The sequence below is a fragment of the Phocoena phocoena genome, chromosome 1, assembly GCF_963924675.1.
Source record: "Phocoena phocoena chromosome 1, mPhoPho1.1, whole genome shotgun sequence".
Lineage (NCBI taxonomy): Eukaryota > Metazoa > Chordata > Mammalia > Artiodactyla > Phocoenidae > Phocoena > Phocoena phocoena.
Window position 1 is genome coordinate 129,847,983 of NC_089219.1, and position 18,383 is coordinate 129,866,365.

The 18,383-nt window shown below is 39.9% G+C and overlaps 1 protein-coding gene across 1 annotated transcript in view; it reads right to left on the reverse strand.

Annotated features, from left to right (window-relative positions):
- The window catches only part of TNFSF4 (TNF superfamily member 4), an 18,380-nt gene extending 1,758 nt beyond the window's left edge, over positions 1-16,622 (reverse strand). Inside the window, 2 exon segments of the mRNA XM_065901433.1 lie at positions 1-26; positions 16,473-16,622. Coding sequence (XP_065757505.1) covers positions 1-26; positions 16,473-16,622 — 176 coding nt within the window.
- Between the last annotated feature and the right edge of the window lie 1,761 nt (positions 16,623-18,383).

Below are 18,383 nucleotides of genomic sequence, written 5' to 3' on the forward strand. Positions count from 1 at the left end.
TGGATTGGAGGGTATTGAGATGGCACCTAAAGGAGGAAAAAGTATATATTTTTAAGAAAAAAATGAACAAATGGAATTCATATCCTGTGAAGCAGAAATGCAGTAGCCTGTAAAGGGAATGACTTGATAAGAGATTTGTTTTTTTCTATGTAGATTAGACCCAGCCTTCCTGCCTGCCCCCCTTGCCTTTCTATAACATCTCTTAAGGTAAGTTAGGAGTCTTCTTCTCTTTCGTGCAAGCATCTAAGTAAGATCTGTCCTCATTTGCCAAACTCTTCCTTAGTATATTGTTTTGGCTCACTAATCCCCAATTTCCCATTCTGGATGACAGAGCACTTAACAGTCATCTTCTTAAGAAACCCATTCAGTCATAGAGCTACTTCATGGACAAGGCTGTGACCAATCAACCCTTCATGGCCACAGACTCCCAGAATGCACTGGGAGTGAATTCTGAAAGCTTCCTGACTGCTCGCTTTTTCACTGGAAAACAGGAGTAAGTGTCCTATTTTCAGGGCATACAGGCAATAAAAACTGTTCTAAACCTTCAGAGATGAGTAGATCTGCGTGTAGCATTTTTTAATGTTGGGTCTTTCCCTACTCTTTTACCATGTGAAAAATCTAACCTGAACCAAGTGAGTACTCAAAAGCAAGAAAGAAGTAAAACAATGAAGAAAGGAAAGCTAATAAATAAAACGTCTGTGGAAATTTGGTGGTTAAAAGAACGAAGAAGTTCAATATGGAGCAAACTCCAAAATATTAATATATTAAGTGAAAAAAGCAAAAGCAAAGGGCAGAATCATGTATAAAGTACATTACCATTTGTGTCAAAAAATAATGATAATGTTTGTGTGGGCACTGAATTTATCTGACAGAATATAACGTTGCCTCTGGGGAAAGGAACTGGAAGCCTGAGGACAGGAGTGGGAGAGACCCTTACTTTCCATGGTCTACTTTTTTATATTTTATAAATTTTGTATTACCTACTAAAAAAGGAAATAGAATACAAAAACAACTACAAAAACCCACCACCTACTGCACCTGCCAAGGACAAGAGCTCCTCCCACCAGGCTATTTTTGGCAAGATGTCCTGATCAAAGGTGTGGGGAGGAATTTGTTTTCATACTCTGGGGTGTGGAATCCCTGCTTCCCACTTTCCTGGCACACTCATAGCAGCAGTCAAACAGATTCCACTGGGGCCTGCCCATGCAGATGAAGAATCCCCTACTTCCCTTGTACATAAAATCAAAAGCCTCACCAGGCTTAAACCAACAGGCAGTGTAGGAAGAAGGAGAGCCTTTCTGAGCCCTGCCAGTGCCTGGGCCCCTGGAGCGATATTAGTCAGCAGTGAGCAGGTGGAGAGGTGTTGACCTGGGAAGACTTGACAGTCTTCAGCTCTCTCCCCTCTGCGGACTGTTTGTGAGGCTGAATTGGTATCCTTCATGCTTAAAGCAATGTTCTAGAAGAAAGCCTCTCAAAAGGCATATTACCCAATCACGATCACCATAATCCCCTGGGTAAATGAATACCTCCACTGCTCTCTGGGCAGGTTGGTCCCAGCCTGAATGGTCACCTTGTTAAAGTCAGAAGCAGCCTGTGCAGTTGCACAAAGAGCCCAGGGCTCAGCATGCAGCAACCTGGTCCTACAGCCAGCCAGGCAAGTATGGTGTCATCTTAGGAAAGTTCTATAATTTCTCTAGACATCAGTTTTCTCATCTTTAAAAATTCCTCCAAGATCACAGACATCCCTTTCAGCACTAACTGTTCATGATTTAAATTTTAAAAGTTGCAACTCTAAGTCAATTTTAATAAAAGAGAAAAATAGGAAGCTTCCTCACTCCAAATTTGCATAAAGCTCTCTGACTTAAAAGTTCTTGTGGTTTATTTGACTGACTTTGCAAAATCTCCAAAAGGTTCCTGCAAATAAAAGAAATTTCCTAGTGTTCTAAAACACTGTGATGACTAAGTAGGGGCAGTAATGACCAAGAGGACATTCTGAGACCAAGATGCTGAGAGGCAGCAAGGAAAGCACACGTGACTTCCTCTTTCAGGTAGATGCAAATGCAACTCCAGATTCGGGCTTCCTTTCCTTCTCCTGAAGGTCACCCAGTATTAGAAATTTGTATATTCTCACAAGTTTCTTCCTAGCATCAACACCACCAAGCCTAGGCAATGTTGTGAAATAAGACGGTGTTTCCACTTGCTCCAGGCCCTTCTACGACTCTTCCCTTCATCCTCCATACCTGATCGCCTCATGCTGACTACCCCACTGCCCAGAAATACCCTCACAGTGCCCAATTCAAGGTCTTCCATCACCTGGCGCCAACCTCCTTGTCAAGCATCACCGCTACACATATCCTTTCTGTGTCTTATGCTGGAGCCAACCATTTCCTCTAAGCTCTTTGCCCTTGAATAGAGCCTGGTAGGACAAAACAGAGGGCACAGGCTTGGGAGTCAGATTCAGTTCAAATTGTGACTTCTCTAGTTTTGTGAATTTGGAAATGTTGTATACCATTGCTGAGCTTTAGCTTTCCTGTCTGTGAAAATAAGGCATAATATTATTATTGGAATGTTCCAGGAGATGACTGTAAAGCTTAAATAAGTTAACATATGTGAAAGTACCGAGGAGTTTGCCTGGCACGTGGTAAGCATTTGAAAAATACTTGCTTCCTTTTTTCTCTCCACCAAGAATGGCCCTCCATCTATGTCGACCCATCAAAATATCACCACCTTCAAGGCCTAAATCAAATCCCTGATTTTTGGTCTCCCATAGCAAGTACTTAAAAACCACTCTATTCACATGGATGTTTATTATAGCTTTGTTTATTATTGCTAAAACTTGCCAAGCCAAAGCAATCAAGATATCCTTCAGTAGGCTGAATGGATAAATAAACTGTGATACATCCAGACAATGGAATATTGTTCAGTGCTAAAAGGAAATGAGCTTTTCAAGCCATGGAAAGACACGGTGGCACCTTAAATGTATATTACCAAATGAAAGAAGACAATCTGAAAAGACTATATACTGTATGATTCCAATTATGTGACATTCTGAAAAAGGCAAACTATAGACACAGTTAAAGATCAGCAATTGCCAGGGGTGAGGGAGGAGGGAGAGATGAACAGGTGAAGTGCAGAAGATTTTGAGTACTGACACTATTCTGCATGATACTTTAATGGTGGGTACATGTTATTGTTCATTTGTTAAAAATCCATAAAATGTACAATACCAAGAGTGAACCCTGATGTAAAAAATTTTTTTAAATCACTCTATTGACTTTCATTCTACCACCATTGGATACATGTCTCATCTCCTCTACAAGACTACTTAGCTGTGTGCTCTTGGGAAAATGGCATTACCTTGCTGATTTTTAGTTTCTTCATCTGTAAAATGGAAATAGTAAAATCTATATCCCAGAGTGCTGTTGTGAAGATTGAATGAGATAAGGTATCTAAATTTTCAGTACCTGACCCGGAACATTGTAAGGAGTTGATAAATGTCAGCTATTATTCTTGGATGCCCATGAGAGATAAGATCCATGTCATGTTCTTCATTTAGTCTATATAACACTATTTTACCTTTATATATGACTACAGAATGAAGGAATTAATAAAATGAAAAATGAAGTCCAATGGAAGTCCTAAAATATCCCTCTGGCTCTCTGTAGCCCAGAGAAACAATACAAAAGAATCCTGGCTTCGTAAGAAAGGTTACCAGAAAACAATCAGAAAATATTAATTTTACCCACATGCACAAACATGGTCTTTCTCATATCAAGAAAATCAAAATCCTCATACCTTCTCCAGATACTAAAAGAAAATGGAATATATCAAAGGTCCCAGAGGGCTTTCATGTAAGGACAAGCTATACAATAAGGCTTCTTCAATATGCAAAGTTTGAAGAGCCAGTACCATCCTCAAAGGGGAACGGAAACTCCTATAAGTCTACACACCAGAATCAAAGCACAGTCCTGAAGTTTGAATGAGATGGTTTCAGAAGCATGAGTGTAAAAGAAGTCATCTTCTAACTGAACATTGTACTTTACAGATGAAGAAACTGAGGCCTACAGAAGTAAAGGGATTCAACTCCTGTCCTCCAATGAAAGTACAACTTTCATTATACCAAAACACAGTTTTCTTTCTCTCCATGCAAATTTAGAGTGTGGAGAAAGTTCTTTGAAGACTTTATTAATATTCCATTCCTTGTGTCCACTTCGGTGCCAAGGTGGAGGAAAGAAGAAGTTGCCACACACAGCAGATTGGCAGGGTGGTGGTCTCACGATGACCTCATCATGAAAGTGCATAGGGAGAGTCAAAAGTTCAGGCTTCCCTCCTGGGTTTGAGGGCTGTCATAAGCAGAGCCAAGAAAACAGAGTACTCAGTAGGCAGCTGATATATGGGCTATTTGACCAACTGACTGAATAATGCACATGTCCTGTCTAGGAGCAGCTGATGATATGAAAAAAGGTCAGCTGTCCCACTGTTCTCCAACTCTAATGTACATTTGATTCACCTGGAAAATTTGTAAAAATGTGTAGATGGCCAGTCTATTCATAAAGATTCTGATTCAAAAGGTGTAGGTGGACTCAGTAATCTGCATTTTTACAAGCACCCAAGGTTCAGGATTTGAGAATTACCACACTCAACTGTGAACTCCTGAAGGCCCAAATCCAGAAAATGTATCTTCAACCATGCCCGTGGCAAAAAGCATGCCTGTCCCAAAGCTGGTGCTCAAAGGATGTTTGCTCTACTGTAAGCACTATTCAATAGTTGATTGAATAGTTATATGATTGCCATGCTATTGCTGACTTGAAATAGCATCAACAATTACTGAGTATCTGTTATATGGCAGGCATTACATTCAACTCTAAGAACACAAAGGGAAAGAAGACACAATCCTTATTTTTGACAAACTTGCATGTCAACTGGAGAAACAGCTCCTCTACAAGAAAACCTTTGGTAAGCATCAACAGGCAATGTATGCCACAGGGTTCCAGAGAACAGAAAAGTCATTGCAGGCTTTGGCCACTCAAGAAGGAAAGACATGGTCTTAGGCCTTGAAAGCGAAAGATGACCCACATAATCCAAAGGCATTATATGGAAGAAAGGTCTAGCAATGAGACCATTCTTGGTATAGTCAAGAAAAACAATAAAAACTTACTGAGAACTTATAACATGCCATGCACTGCATTACTCTTTCTCAATTTCATTACCTTTTTTGCTATCCAAAATAATACTGTTAAGTAGAAATAGTAATTACCCATGTTTTACAGAGAGAAAAATGAGAATCAGTGCTGTTAAGAACTTGCTCAGGAAGAAACAGGTATTAACTTGAGTTTGATTGAACCCCAAGTTCATGGTAACATCCTTTCTCTTTATCCTACTCTATTTTAGAGTAAAAAACCCCTATGAAAGCATTTGAGGGTTCAAAATTAATTTGAATTATTTTAATTGTCAATACTGAATAAGATTAAAACATTAGGTTTTAGATAGTTGTCAAAATATTCAGATATATCTCAAAATATCTAGACATTCTCCAGGAAAGAGCTCCTCAGTCAATCCTACAAGGTTGTGTAGTATAGGTTGGCAAAGCCATTAGCTGGGCTCTGATTAGATGCAATTGTCCTGATAAGGGGCAGCAGGACAAGTACAAAGTAGGAAGCAAGCAGGCGATGCAAAGAAGAGTCAGAATTATGTCCTTTCCTGGCCTCTCTCAGCACCTGGAGCACTGAACTGTCTGAGAACACAGATGGAAAATGTCTGATATCTAGCATTTACCCAGCAGTCTGTACCATGTTCCCAAAAAGGTGATGCTTGCTTCATGGGCTCATCTTTGGAATGTGTGAGTTTCTAATTCTGACTCACTGGGATGTGGCATGAGGCTGCCAACCTCATACTCATATGGCATTTGTCCTGGAGGGGGATGTATCTGTGGCAGGAGGGAATGATACTCATCAAATATGAAACCAGGAAGTGGGCTCTGCATTCACTATGTGGGCCTTGCCCTTCCTCACTTGATATCAGTCAAAATCCTAGGTGGGAGTGGGATGGGATGTGAATCAGTGGAGGATGGCGGGGAAACAGATCTGTGATGGGAACTCTGTGGTTCACCCTGCAACCTCCACTGGGATGTGAATGTCTCCTCCCCCAACACTGGGCTTCATGTCAATCGGAGGAGACCTGAGAGATCATGAAAGCACAGCCTCACAAGCTCTCAGGGTGTGTCTCAACGAGCCTCTGAAGAGGAAGATGGAATTTTCTATATTTACCCATTACAGTGGGCTGGGAAGGTAGACTCTCACCCTGGTGGGCTTATTGTGTACTCAGCGGAAACTCCCTTACAAAGGCAAGGGCCCACACTTCGGATCAGCGAAGTTCAGAACCCCACTCAGAGAAAGGAATAGGAAGAATGGGCAAAAACTGATTCTTTGGCCAAAGAGTCTTCCATGATCAGAAAACTTTATCCCCAAAGTTACATTTCTTAAGAGATGAAGATGTGTGACTTTGAAAATCTTGCTGAATAAAGAGTCTACTGAGATTTAATGAATACAAAGAAAAGCCATTTTAACTGTCATTCAAGACTCTCTCTTTCTCTATCCCCACCCTTCACCATGGCTGCCAGCACCTTTTTGCTGTAATCTCTCTTAACTTTTACTCTCCTCGCTACTACACAGGCCCTGTGATATCCTAATATAGCCTCCTTTCTCTAACCACTTCCACTTTTCTTGTCAAATTTACTTAGTAATGGCAAGTCTCTACTAACTGACCCTCTCCCCTCTATCTTAGGGAACAGGAACTGTGGTCTCACTGTCTCAAATGCTTAGCAAATTAGCAGATTCCTAAGAGGAATATCAGGTATTCAGATAAACAACCAAATGAACCAAAAGCATCCATGTGGCATGAACATACCTTCAAAATTTTGTGATTTGCAAAATTTTGCAACCAATTCTTTATATCCTCAGGGGGAAGATTTTCTTATATCTGGGTTTCCCTTTCCACATTTACTGGGGAAATCCTTAAAGTACACTGACAAAGGGGTCTGCCAAAACATTTCTAAGAACTCCTTTCCTGTCAGACAGAGAAAGACAAATACTGTATGATATCAGTTATATGTGGAATCTAAAAAATACAACAAACTAGTGACTATGACAAAAAAGAAACAGACTCACAGATTCAGAGAACAATCTACTGGTTACCAGTGGGGGAGAGGGAAGGGGGGTTTGAAAGATACAAACTACTATGTATAAAATAAGGATATATTGTACAATACAGGGAATATAGCCAACATTATATAATAACTATAAATGGAATATAATCTTTAAAAATTGTGAATCACTATGTTGTACACCTGAAACTTATATAATCTTGTACATTATATTACTTGTATAATCTTGTAATAAATTTAAAAAAATTAAATTGAAAAAAGAAATAACTCCTTTCCCCACCTTGGTGATCTCCAGCAAAACACCCTAGTCTCTAAGCAAATGGAAGGGTTGGTTTACAAGGTACCCACTGCATTATCATAAATCTTACAATGCCTTAAAAATAATGGCATTTATAAATAAACCTTTGCTGAGCTAAGGTAGAACTTAGCCCTTTAGACTATGCCCTGACCTTGGCTAGTGGCTGCATAATCACATAATATCTGACACTGGCTTGAGCCAACACCACACCTGATTGCTCAAGGTTTTTTACATTGCACCATTCTTCCTTAAGTACAAAGGGGGTAGCAGAATTATTACAATCAATATCTTTCTACTTGAAGTCACTCATTCCCCATCTCATTTGCTATATAAAAAAGGAGGCACTATTGCCTTGGAAAGGCAACCTAGTAGAATGGACAAGGCACTGGGCTGGGAAAAGGAACACTGAGGTATGGTCTTAGGCCAGAACAAGTCCTTTCACTTTCTCAGTTTCTAATATCCTTATTTTTATGTCCATCCTCAGTTAAGATGGTGGAATAAGCACTGTGGAATGAGGCCTGTCTAAGGACTTTTCCATACCAGAGATTAGGCAAATCACAACATTCAAAAGAGAAATCCCAAATTATTGGTAGATAAGAAGACCTTTTGAATAGAAGACCTTTTCAACACAATAAACCCCTTAGCTGTAACAAAAGCAACAGTTTTTTCCCCCAAGTGGCTCCCTATGACGGTTAATGAACAATCAAGAATATCTTTTGTGTTGTTTATGCAATGAAGTTCTTAGCCTCATTTGCATGAGGCTAAATAATCCTCAACCTATATTCTGGTGTGAACTAAGATTGGTGACTGGTAAAAATCATAACCGGGGCTTCCCTGCTGGCTCAGTGGTTGAGAGTCCGTCTGCCTGCCGATGCAGGGGACACGGGTTCGTGCCCTGGTCCGGGAAGATCCCACATGCTGTGGAGCGGCTAGGCCCGTGAGCCATGGCCGTTGAGCCTGTGTGTCCGGAGCTTGTGCTCTGCAACGGGAGAGGCCACAACAGTGAGAGGCCCGTGTATCGCAAAAAAAAAAAAAAAAAAAAAAAAAATCATAACTGAACAGCAGTGGAATGATGATGGTGGCGGTCACGATAATGACAATGACATTTTAAACTAAAGCCTTCCTGTTAAATAACGGAAGAGAAACGAAGCACCTAATGCAAAAATTAAAGTATGCTCACTTTATAATCCCAACTGAGTAACTAGATATTGAAGCTACGTAGATAGCCCTCTGTGAGACTTCTTACTGAAGAGCTGTACCCTACTTGGTTATCCAGTGCTTATCACGCACTATGTTATTGCTTGACCATCTCCTTTCTCCACTAGATTGCAAACTCTGAGAGTGCAAGGAAGACCAAGTCTTGCTTACCATTGCTTCCTCAATGTCTGACAGGTAACTTATTTTCCACAGATAAGTAAATAAATAAGTAAATTAATAAATGGTTGGTAGTGAGTTGAATAGTGTCCCTCCAAATTTATGTCCACCTAGAATCTCAGTATGTGACTTGATTAGGAAATAGGGTCTTTGCAGATGTAATTAGTTAACATGAGGTTAACTAGATTAGGGTGGGTCCTAAGTCTAATATGTGTGTCCTTAAAAGAAGAGAAGAGGACACACAGATTCGCACAGGGAAGATGGTCATGTGAACTTGGAGGCACAGCTTGGGGTGATGCAACTACAAGCCAAGGAACACTAAGGATTGCTGGGAGTCACCAGAAGCTAGAAAGAGGCAAAGATGGATCCTGAAGGATCCTTCCCTACAGCCTTCAGAGGGAGCATGGCCCTGCTGACACTTTGATTTTGAATGTCTATCCTCCAAAACTGTGAAAGATTAAATTTCTTTTAAGGTACCCAATTTGTGGTACCTTAAAAGGCAGCCCTAGGAAACTAATAAATGGTTGAAAAGATATTTGCATATAGTGTGAAATCACACTTACAACATTAAAATAATTCTTTGAATCAGTCTGATAGAACTAGAAAGGCCCAGGGAGATTATATAGTCTAATCTCCTTATTGTTTTTTAAAAAAAGTACAGCTCGGAGTGAATAAAGGACTGAGCTAGTGCCCAAATCCAAGTTCCCTTGCTCTTCTATGAATATATCACACATGGCAATGATTTGCTTCATCAAAATAACCTATGCTGTATTATGCACTTGTTAAAGCTTCATTTGTTGTGTTATCTCTATTTGTGGAAGTAGATTTAGATCCCTATTTTAAAAGAATCTTGCTTCCCTTTACGCCAGGTTATAAATCTTTCCCCCAATTTTTCTTCAAAAGCAATTAATGTCAGAAAAGGAAACAGATTTTAAAACAGCCAGCCAAAATTCTTACAGCTTAGAGCTATGGCATCTTGGCCAAGTGTAACGGAAAGAAACAGGACTAGAATTTAAACCTGGTCCTAATTTATAACCAGACCTTCCTATATTGACCTAGACAAGTCTCTATGCCTCAAACTTCCTCACTGTAAAAGCGCACACAAATATCTGTCTATCTTCCTCCGAGGTCATAGTGAAGAAGTGAGGACAAAAGTAGGGAAAAGATCACAAAACCAGAGATGGTTATTGCAAATAGCACCAGGAGTGATGCCCCTCAACCTCCCGCAAAAAAAGAGCTTTGAGTTCCCAGCCTTCATCAAACCACATACAGGGCCAGATCAAGATCTTTATGGGCCTTGGAAGTTAAAAACGTTAAGCACCCAACACACAGGTAACTCAAAATATATTTTACATTTGCTGAGCAGTAAAACATGTGCTTTACAACTTCTTTTATAACCCAGCAAAGTTTTTATAATTTCCCTTGATGACTATTTTGATGCTTGTTTATAAATTTTTGTAATGTTAATTGTCATTTTCATCCTGATCTTTGCTTGACAGTTTCACTGGTTCTCTAGGGTTGTGCTGTGGTGACCTACAGGGCAGCCCAGCCTGAGGGTACATCATTTACACTCACTGGACACCCCCACAGCTCCCCACCTATATAACATTTTGGGAGTGTCGCTTTCTATCCATAAGCCCTTCTTCAATTAGTATTGGAAGAATTAAAGTTTGGGTCTATTTGCCCATCTTTCTGTCCAAGTATGTTCTTTTGCAGGGTTTTTTTTGGTTTTTCTTTTTTTTTTGGCAGTACACGGGCCTCACACTGTTGTGGCCTCTCCCGTTGCAGAGCACAGGCTCCGGACACGCAGGCTCAGCGGCCATGGCTCACGGGCCCAGCCGCTCCATGGCATGTGGGATCTTCCCGGACCGGGGCACGAACCCATGTTCCCTGCATCGGCAGGCAGACTCTCAACCACTGCTCCACCAGGGAAGCCCCAAGTATGTTCTTAAATAGCATTTTCAATGTTATCAAAGCTAGACAAATTTATACAAATTAATAACACATCAAACTTGCATTTCAGAATGAAAGGTTTGTTGAAAAGAAAGTAATGCATAATCATGCCCATCTTAGCTCCAACGTTTCTAATATTTTGAACCAGACCACTCTTCTAAATATAATTTTCTGCCCTATTTGGCAACCAAGTCATTGGAAAATTGGATGGACTACATCAACGTAAAGGGAGATGGAATGAGCCTGGGCCATGTGTTCTAAGTGTGCCATTTTAGATCTCTGAACCACTTTCAGACACTAACTTGATAACATTTTATACCCTCATAAATTCTCCCCTTCATTTTTCCTTTGTTCACTAATACAGCCATGAGGTCTTAATTAGACATCTATATTCAAAAATGCTAGAATTATACCAAGGGTTGTTTTTAGCCTTAAAAATTACAGTAGGAAAGTCAAAGTCCATGAAGTTAAGGTTAACTTTACCTATAATATGCTTTCTGAGATTTGAGTTATGGAGGGTTCGTGTGTGTGTGTGTGTGTGCACACATGTGCGTGCTATAAGGCAAACATTTTAGTGGTGGTATGCTTATGGAAGCGTGTTCATGAATAATAATAATAATCTCAACATTTACAAAGCTCTGTAACACATTTGTTCCTCACAATAACTAAATTCCAATTTTTGAAAATGATTAAATTGACAGTCGGGATTTTGGGGACTTTACCCAGAGTCACAAAGCTAAAAGACTGGACTGAACCAGAATATTCTAGTTCCTAATCCAGTGTTCTCTCTCCTACACCTCAATGACTCCCCTAAAATTTTGAGAAGATATGTTGTATTTTTGTATGAGGAAGTGTTTTAATGCCTTCATTTGGCTACAAACAAAATGCACAAGCCATAGGATGCTGGGGAATCCAATTTCATCCTAACACTACCACATATGCCATATATTTTTATCTGTGACTGTGAGAAATAACCCTTCTACTTTGTTATTCAGTTGTATCTTTTCACTCCCTAAATAGGAATAACAACATTGTACATGGCTCCTCCAACCTAAGTGATTCCAGAAGATTAAATGTTCATGAGCCATGAATGGAGAATCCCTGAAGTGGGTGGGAAGCTGTGGGTTCTCTGAAAGTGAAGGGCACAGAAGTAATTTCCATTAAAAGAAACAGAATTGGAAGGGCATGGTGGTCAGCCCCTAGGCAAGGCTAGGTCTACTCAGGGCTAGTAGCTAGGAGTTGAGGTCAGAGAAAAGGAATAGGGCCGATTATACTCCAAGGTCTATAACAAGAGCCCTTCTGCTTGCTTCCCATCTCTCCTCTGAGTGTGTATATTTGTTTCTACTCATGTGTACATATGTGACATTTTCCAGCATGATTCCTGTCCAAGCTATTCTGTCCTATTTTGAGTACTTGGGTCAGAACCCATATCTAAATTTTTCTTGTAGAAAATATCATCACTGTGTAAATAGTGAACAATATTAGGCCCTCTTGATATTGTTCATCCTCTTACACATGGATGAGCGCTTGGCTTCCTGAGAAAAGTGTTCTTAACTCCTCAGGAAATAAGAGTGGGTTCTCTTTAAAAGATATCCAAGAACTGTTAGTTTTACTGTGGTGCCCCCTAGTGCTATGTGAGATTAGACTCACTTTCTGTATTTGTCAATATGTAGACCACATAAGAGAAGCGAAATTTGGAGAAGCGACAAATTGGGTAATTTTTCCTGTATTTTCTTTTGCATAGAATGGAATGAAGTGTGTTCCCTTAGCATGAGTCACAAGACCCTTTGTGTCCTGCCCTCACCTAGATTTTCAGCTTCCTCTTCCTCCACTTTCCCCAATGAACTCTCAACTCCAACCATTCTGAACAACTTGCTCTTTTACCTAGAAAGCCTTCTGCCCCTACTCACCCACCATCATCCCTCTTATCTATTTAAAGAATTTCCACCTTTCTTCTAATATCAGTGAAGCATTACCTCCTCCTCCAGCTTTTACCCTCCCTGAGTTTCTGTTTTCCTGCCCATAAGTGGACTATGTCTAATGTCTGCTCAAAAATCCAACAATTCTATACATTTTCACTACCTCCTTTAAGAGCCTCAAAATACTTAGTGACAAATCAGTTCAATACTTCAGATGTTTCTTTTTAGCTCCCATAAAATTTCTTATAAAATGCAAATCCAATTACACTGAAAATTATTTCCATGTCTATCATAAAAAACTTCTTTAAAAACTTGTTAAATTACATGGGGACACATTTAATTTGAGCTGATCTGAGACAATATTTTTTAATCAAAAATGCCTCTTTTTCTTCCTAAAGGATACAAAGTTCAAGTTATAGTCCGAAACTCCATCAAGAAACTGAATTCTAATTCTGGCCGTCACCGATACAGAATTGGTCAGCTCACTTTCCAAATGCCTTCACTTCTGTCTTTCTCAGGAGTAAAAGTGATAAGAATGTAAACCTTTAACTGTGGGTGGGATGTGCTGAAGAATTATCACTAAAAGCACATCTTTAAAGTACTCTGATAAAGATGATACAAATCTTGGAAGAGCCCAGCTTCAATAGCTCTGAGACACATGGGTATAATTTGCAAAAGCTTCTCACTTTATAGATCAGCTTTTTTCTGCCACCGTTCCCAGGTGAAGTTATGGGGAAGCCTGGAAGCATGATACTTTAAATGGCAGTCCCAATAAACATCCAAACAGCATGTATTGATTTTTGTGACTCAGTTTTATAACTTGTATCATGGATATTCTTCTACAGCATCCACTTCTTTCCCTTTTCTAAATAAGGTATTTTGCTAATCTAGAATAAGTTACTTAGATAGGTACATGGTATATAAATAAATACAGATTACAAACATATGTGCAAATTTGGTTTCCCTCAGTCCCTTCTTAAGAACCAGGGTGTCCAGAAGCTTTGACACAAAAATCTGTTTACTTAAATTAGTATTTCTCAGATCCTCATACCCATTTTATGACTATATATATATATAAACTACATACCCACAGGATATTGACCTGGAAGAGATATTTCTTGATCATTTGATCCAACTGCCTCATGTTTCAGATGAGAAGATCGGGACCCAAAGAGGGATGTGTATTATATAAGGAGTGGGTAAGGTCCATCTTTTTTTCTGACATTCAAAAACAAAAACTTCTGCTTTTCACATAATAAAACTTAACCAAGTGGTGAGAAAACAAAGGTTACTAAATAAACTTGACTGAAGGGAAGGCTGACTGCCAAATGGAGTTTAACAGTTTCATATGTATTTTTTTTACAGAGTCATCCATATAGGAAAATTTTTTATGAAGTTTAAAATTAAATCTAAGAAATAAGAAAAAAAATCATGATTATTCTCCAAATATCTTTCTCCTACAATGAAAGAGATCCAATTTAACTAGGTAAATGATGAGCATTTCAGCTTTATTTCACCCCTTATACATATCACTCTAATATTATGTCTTATAAAAGTAGAGATTTGATTGGTATCACCACCTACCCAATCCTTCAATCAAAATTCCCAACAATCTTATCTATGAATTTAGAAAAGCTATCAGTCTATGTCCCTTCTTCAGCAGTTACTTTACACCCTTCTCTCTCAATCAATGTCTCTCTCTCTCTCACACACACACACACACACACACACACACCTGCTGCCACCATGACTGCTCAAGCTCTGGGGAGAACACACACGACTGTCCTTCCCCTTAACAAAGCTTATGAGATTAAATTTAAGGACACAACATGCTCCCCTGGGTCTTATTAACAGTATAAGAAATTATGTTAGCTGAAACAGTCTAGCTAGAAGTAAGAAAAAAAAAGTTAATGTCAAGTTAAGCATTTCAAATATCTGTGCCCCAAAAAGTTCTGTATCCAGAGTATACAAGAACATGTTTGTTGAGCAAACAGCTCTAATATACCTCCTCTATCTTTGCTTCCATTTCTGGGCCAGGACCAGAGAAAGCTAATTCTCTCACAAAGATCAGCTCCATGAATTCTAGTATCCTGGAAGCCAGCACTCAGCTTCCCTTCCAGGCTCTAGCACAGAACTGCTGGGCGACTTGCTAGAAAGGACCCCTCTCCTCTGCATCCCTTGGGCACTGATAGTTTGGGGCGGCCCCCGCCACCAGCTGGCTACACATCTGTATCTGTTTCACCTTTTGCTCTCTCCTGCTCAGAGCCCTAGTGCAATTAACTGCTGAGCCTTGACTGGGGCCATATGTTCTGTCTTTTTATCATCCCACAGTGTAAGGAAATATGTAACACTGTGGTTGTTTGAAAAAGCACTCTCAGGGCTCCCAGACCTGGTGAATAGACTCAGCTGTTCTATTTTGGGTTACTCTTTGTTTTCTTCTCGGAAGGGCCTAATTCCGGTCTCTGTCTTGGGCATCCTGCCATGGACACTTTGCTCCTCCCCCCACACCCTCTCCCCAGATCGCCTACTCTAATTTCACCCAAAGGCTTCTGTGACGAGAAGGAAACGTCTGGCATGATGAGGACAGGATGGGTGTGCTGTGGTGCTCACTGGTCTGCAGGCTTGAGTATGACATCAGCTATACTTCGGGAATTTGGGGACACGAGCACTCTATAGTACAGTGATCACAACTAGCCTGTAGGCACTGAAAACCCCTATTTCCTGTAGGCGAAGACAAGCCCAGGCATCGTCTAGGACTCTGCTCATCTTATCCTGATCTAATTTGAGGTACCCAGTCTCTGACCTGGCCATCAGAAATAAAAGTTCCTATTGTCTGACCTTTACCAGGGAGAGAATTTTCTAACACAGAGCATCCACCAGGGAAACAAGAACTCTCAGACTAGCCCCAACAAGGGAACATGGGGACACTATTCATTTCTTTTCTTTTCAGTGGAATCTCCTGCAGTCAAGAACATCCTTAAAGAGCTAATAATGTTTGTAGATATGAATAAGTAAATAAGAAAAAATAATGTAAAAGGGACCATAATAAGGAGAAGGAAAAATGGAAAGAATATCTTCATTAAGTGGGGGAAATACTAAACTGATGATCTTCCACTACATAATGTATTGGACAAAGTGCTGTCTATAAGTTGTGACTGGTAGAGAAAGGCTGTGAGAAACAATATCTGATCAAGTTACTGGGGTAAACGTTTGGCCATGCATACATACAGGCGTGAACACATACATCTCTGCCCTTAAAATACATAGGCTAGCTATTTAAAAGAACTTAATACTGATACATTTAGCATTCTTCAAAAAACATATTTCCTTGAGAGTCTATGAGGCTTATGAATACGATAGGAAAGTATAATAATGTAAAGAGATTTTCTTATAACCTTTTTACATTAATTCCCTGATCAGATGCTTACTAGCAGAACAGGTAAACCAAGTAGGTATATCAGTGACTCAAAGCTTCTAAGTGACAGCTCATAAAGGAATACCAGGATTCTTGCATTGCAAAGAAAAAGAATAATCCAGAAGCAGTGCCCCTGCCCTATCTCCACTGTGCCCCACCACTGCCACTGCTGAAAAAAAGGAAGGAAAACAGAGACAAAAGGGTGTTTGACCACACTTTTACGATTGCTGAGCAGAAAAGGGAAAAAAAAAAAAATTTTGGTGTCAGATTATTTCCAAGTGACCATTTGCAGCTGTTGGAGCTGCCATCAGCCTGAGCTGGAGGAAAGGACATGCCAGTGGTGCATCTTACCTGAGCAGAGAAGCGCAGACAGATGTAGGTGAGACACAGGAGCAGCCCCAGCCCCTGAATTACGGAGGACACCAGCAATAGCTTGTTCCTCAAGAATCTCCGTCCTGGTGCGTTTCCAACATGCTCATCCAGGGGTTGGACCCCTTCCATCTTCACAATCTGGATGCAGGGAAGATGAAAACTGTGACAGAAGGGAACCTGAGGGAGGACTGACCTCTTCCCCGCAAAGAAGGAGATGAAGCCAAAACAAGGTGTATCAATCAGAAAACACACAAAGGTCCCAGGACCAGAGACAAGAGGCGATTGAAAGAGCAGAGCGGACTCTCAGTTTTAATGCTGCAGCTTTTGCAGGCAGGCGGGGGAACTTCTTTGTGACTAATCTGAATTTCCCCTTTACTTTCTTTCTTTTTTTTTTCTCTGGGCTAACAGGGAGTTGTTTTTGTGGCATTCCAGTTCTGATTTGAGTGACTGTGAAATGACACTCATAAAAGTGTGCTATTTTCTTAATTTCTCATTGCACCAGTAACCAAATTGTGGGTCACTTGATAAAGATAAAAATCATCATCCGTTGATGTAGGAGCTCATCGATCCCTTCTCCGAGGTGTCTTAAATCATAGAAGAGATTTAAGGAAAATACTAGCCTTAAGTTCTTGCCTGCACTTTATTGGGTAACTAAGCACTGAACCCATTCAACAGATTCAGGGAAAAAAAGCACATGAAGACCATTCTTCAAGTGAAAAAAAAAAAGAGAAAAGTTTAAAATAGGATAGTGAATCATGTAGAATAAAGGAGTAAGAGCCTCTAGTTTTAGTCCATTGCATTATAATAAACTAGCGTGTACTGAGCATCTACTGTGTGTCAGGCACTGTGCTAGACAGCCCTAAAATCTTTTTCTCATTTAATCTTTGAGGCAAATTTAGTAAAGACTTACATGATTAATTTTAAGCAAAGCAGGAAAGAAGCAGAAGAGTATCCTGACTTTTTCCCTTCCCTCCACTATACATTTTCTCCATACATAAGTTTGCATGAATGAACAAATGAATAGCTTCAAATAAGCTTTGAAGGTTGTTCCTTTCTTTGAGGTCAGCATAGACACAGAACTTGGAAAGTAAGAGTATTCTACCAATAAACACTACTTACCCTTCACCACTGAAATAAATGATCAAATGAAATAAATGATAAAATTATTGATAATGTCAAGTTCATATTAATAAATATTTACTGAATACATAGTGAGCCCAGTACTATATTGGACAGTATAGGTACACTGGTAGGGGCTGTTTAAGACAGAACAACTCTTCTGTGGGCAAGTATGTCTCTCTGAGCTCCCTATCAGCCACTCAATGGATATTTAAAGAAGGAAAGGAGAGAGAAATAACATCAACAAAATAAATGAGCTGTTGTATGCAACTTAATTTTATAGAAAATTGATATGAGGCATATTCAAGAGGGAAACAGCTTGTGGGAAATACATTTATTAATACAGTTTAAATCAATTAATATATGAATTGATACCCTCATTATAATCATTATACTTTGCATTTGCAGAACATATTGGTCTTCAGAAGTTCAAGTTTTTGTCTGAAATATAAGGTGACTGAGACACTACACCATACATGCCAAGCCAAAACTAGAAATCAAGTTCCATCTAAGCTTAACTCTAAATAGGTATCCCTATGAGAAAAGTATGTGTAACATACAGGGTATGGATTAAAAAAAATTGAAAGGCAGAGTCAAGATGGCAGTGTGGGAAGATGGGGAGTTAGCGTCTCTCCACAACTAGGGCACCTGCTGGCCACTGGTGGGGAAGTCTGATGCCCAAGGAGACGGAAGGAACCCTAAAGTGAACTTGTAGGATGCAAAGGGACTGAGGTGGGGAGGAGAAGTGGAGGCCAGACAGGATCTATGCCC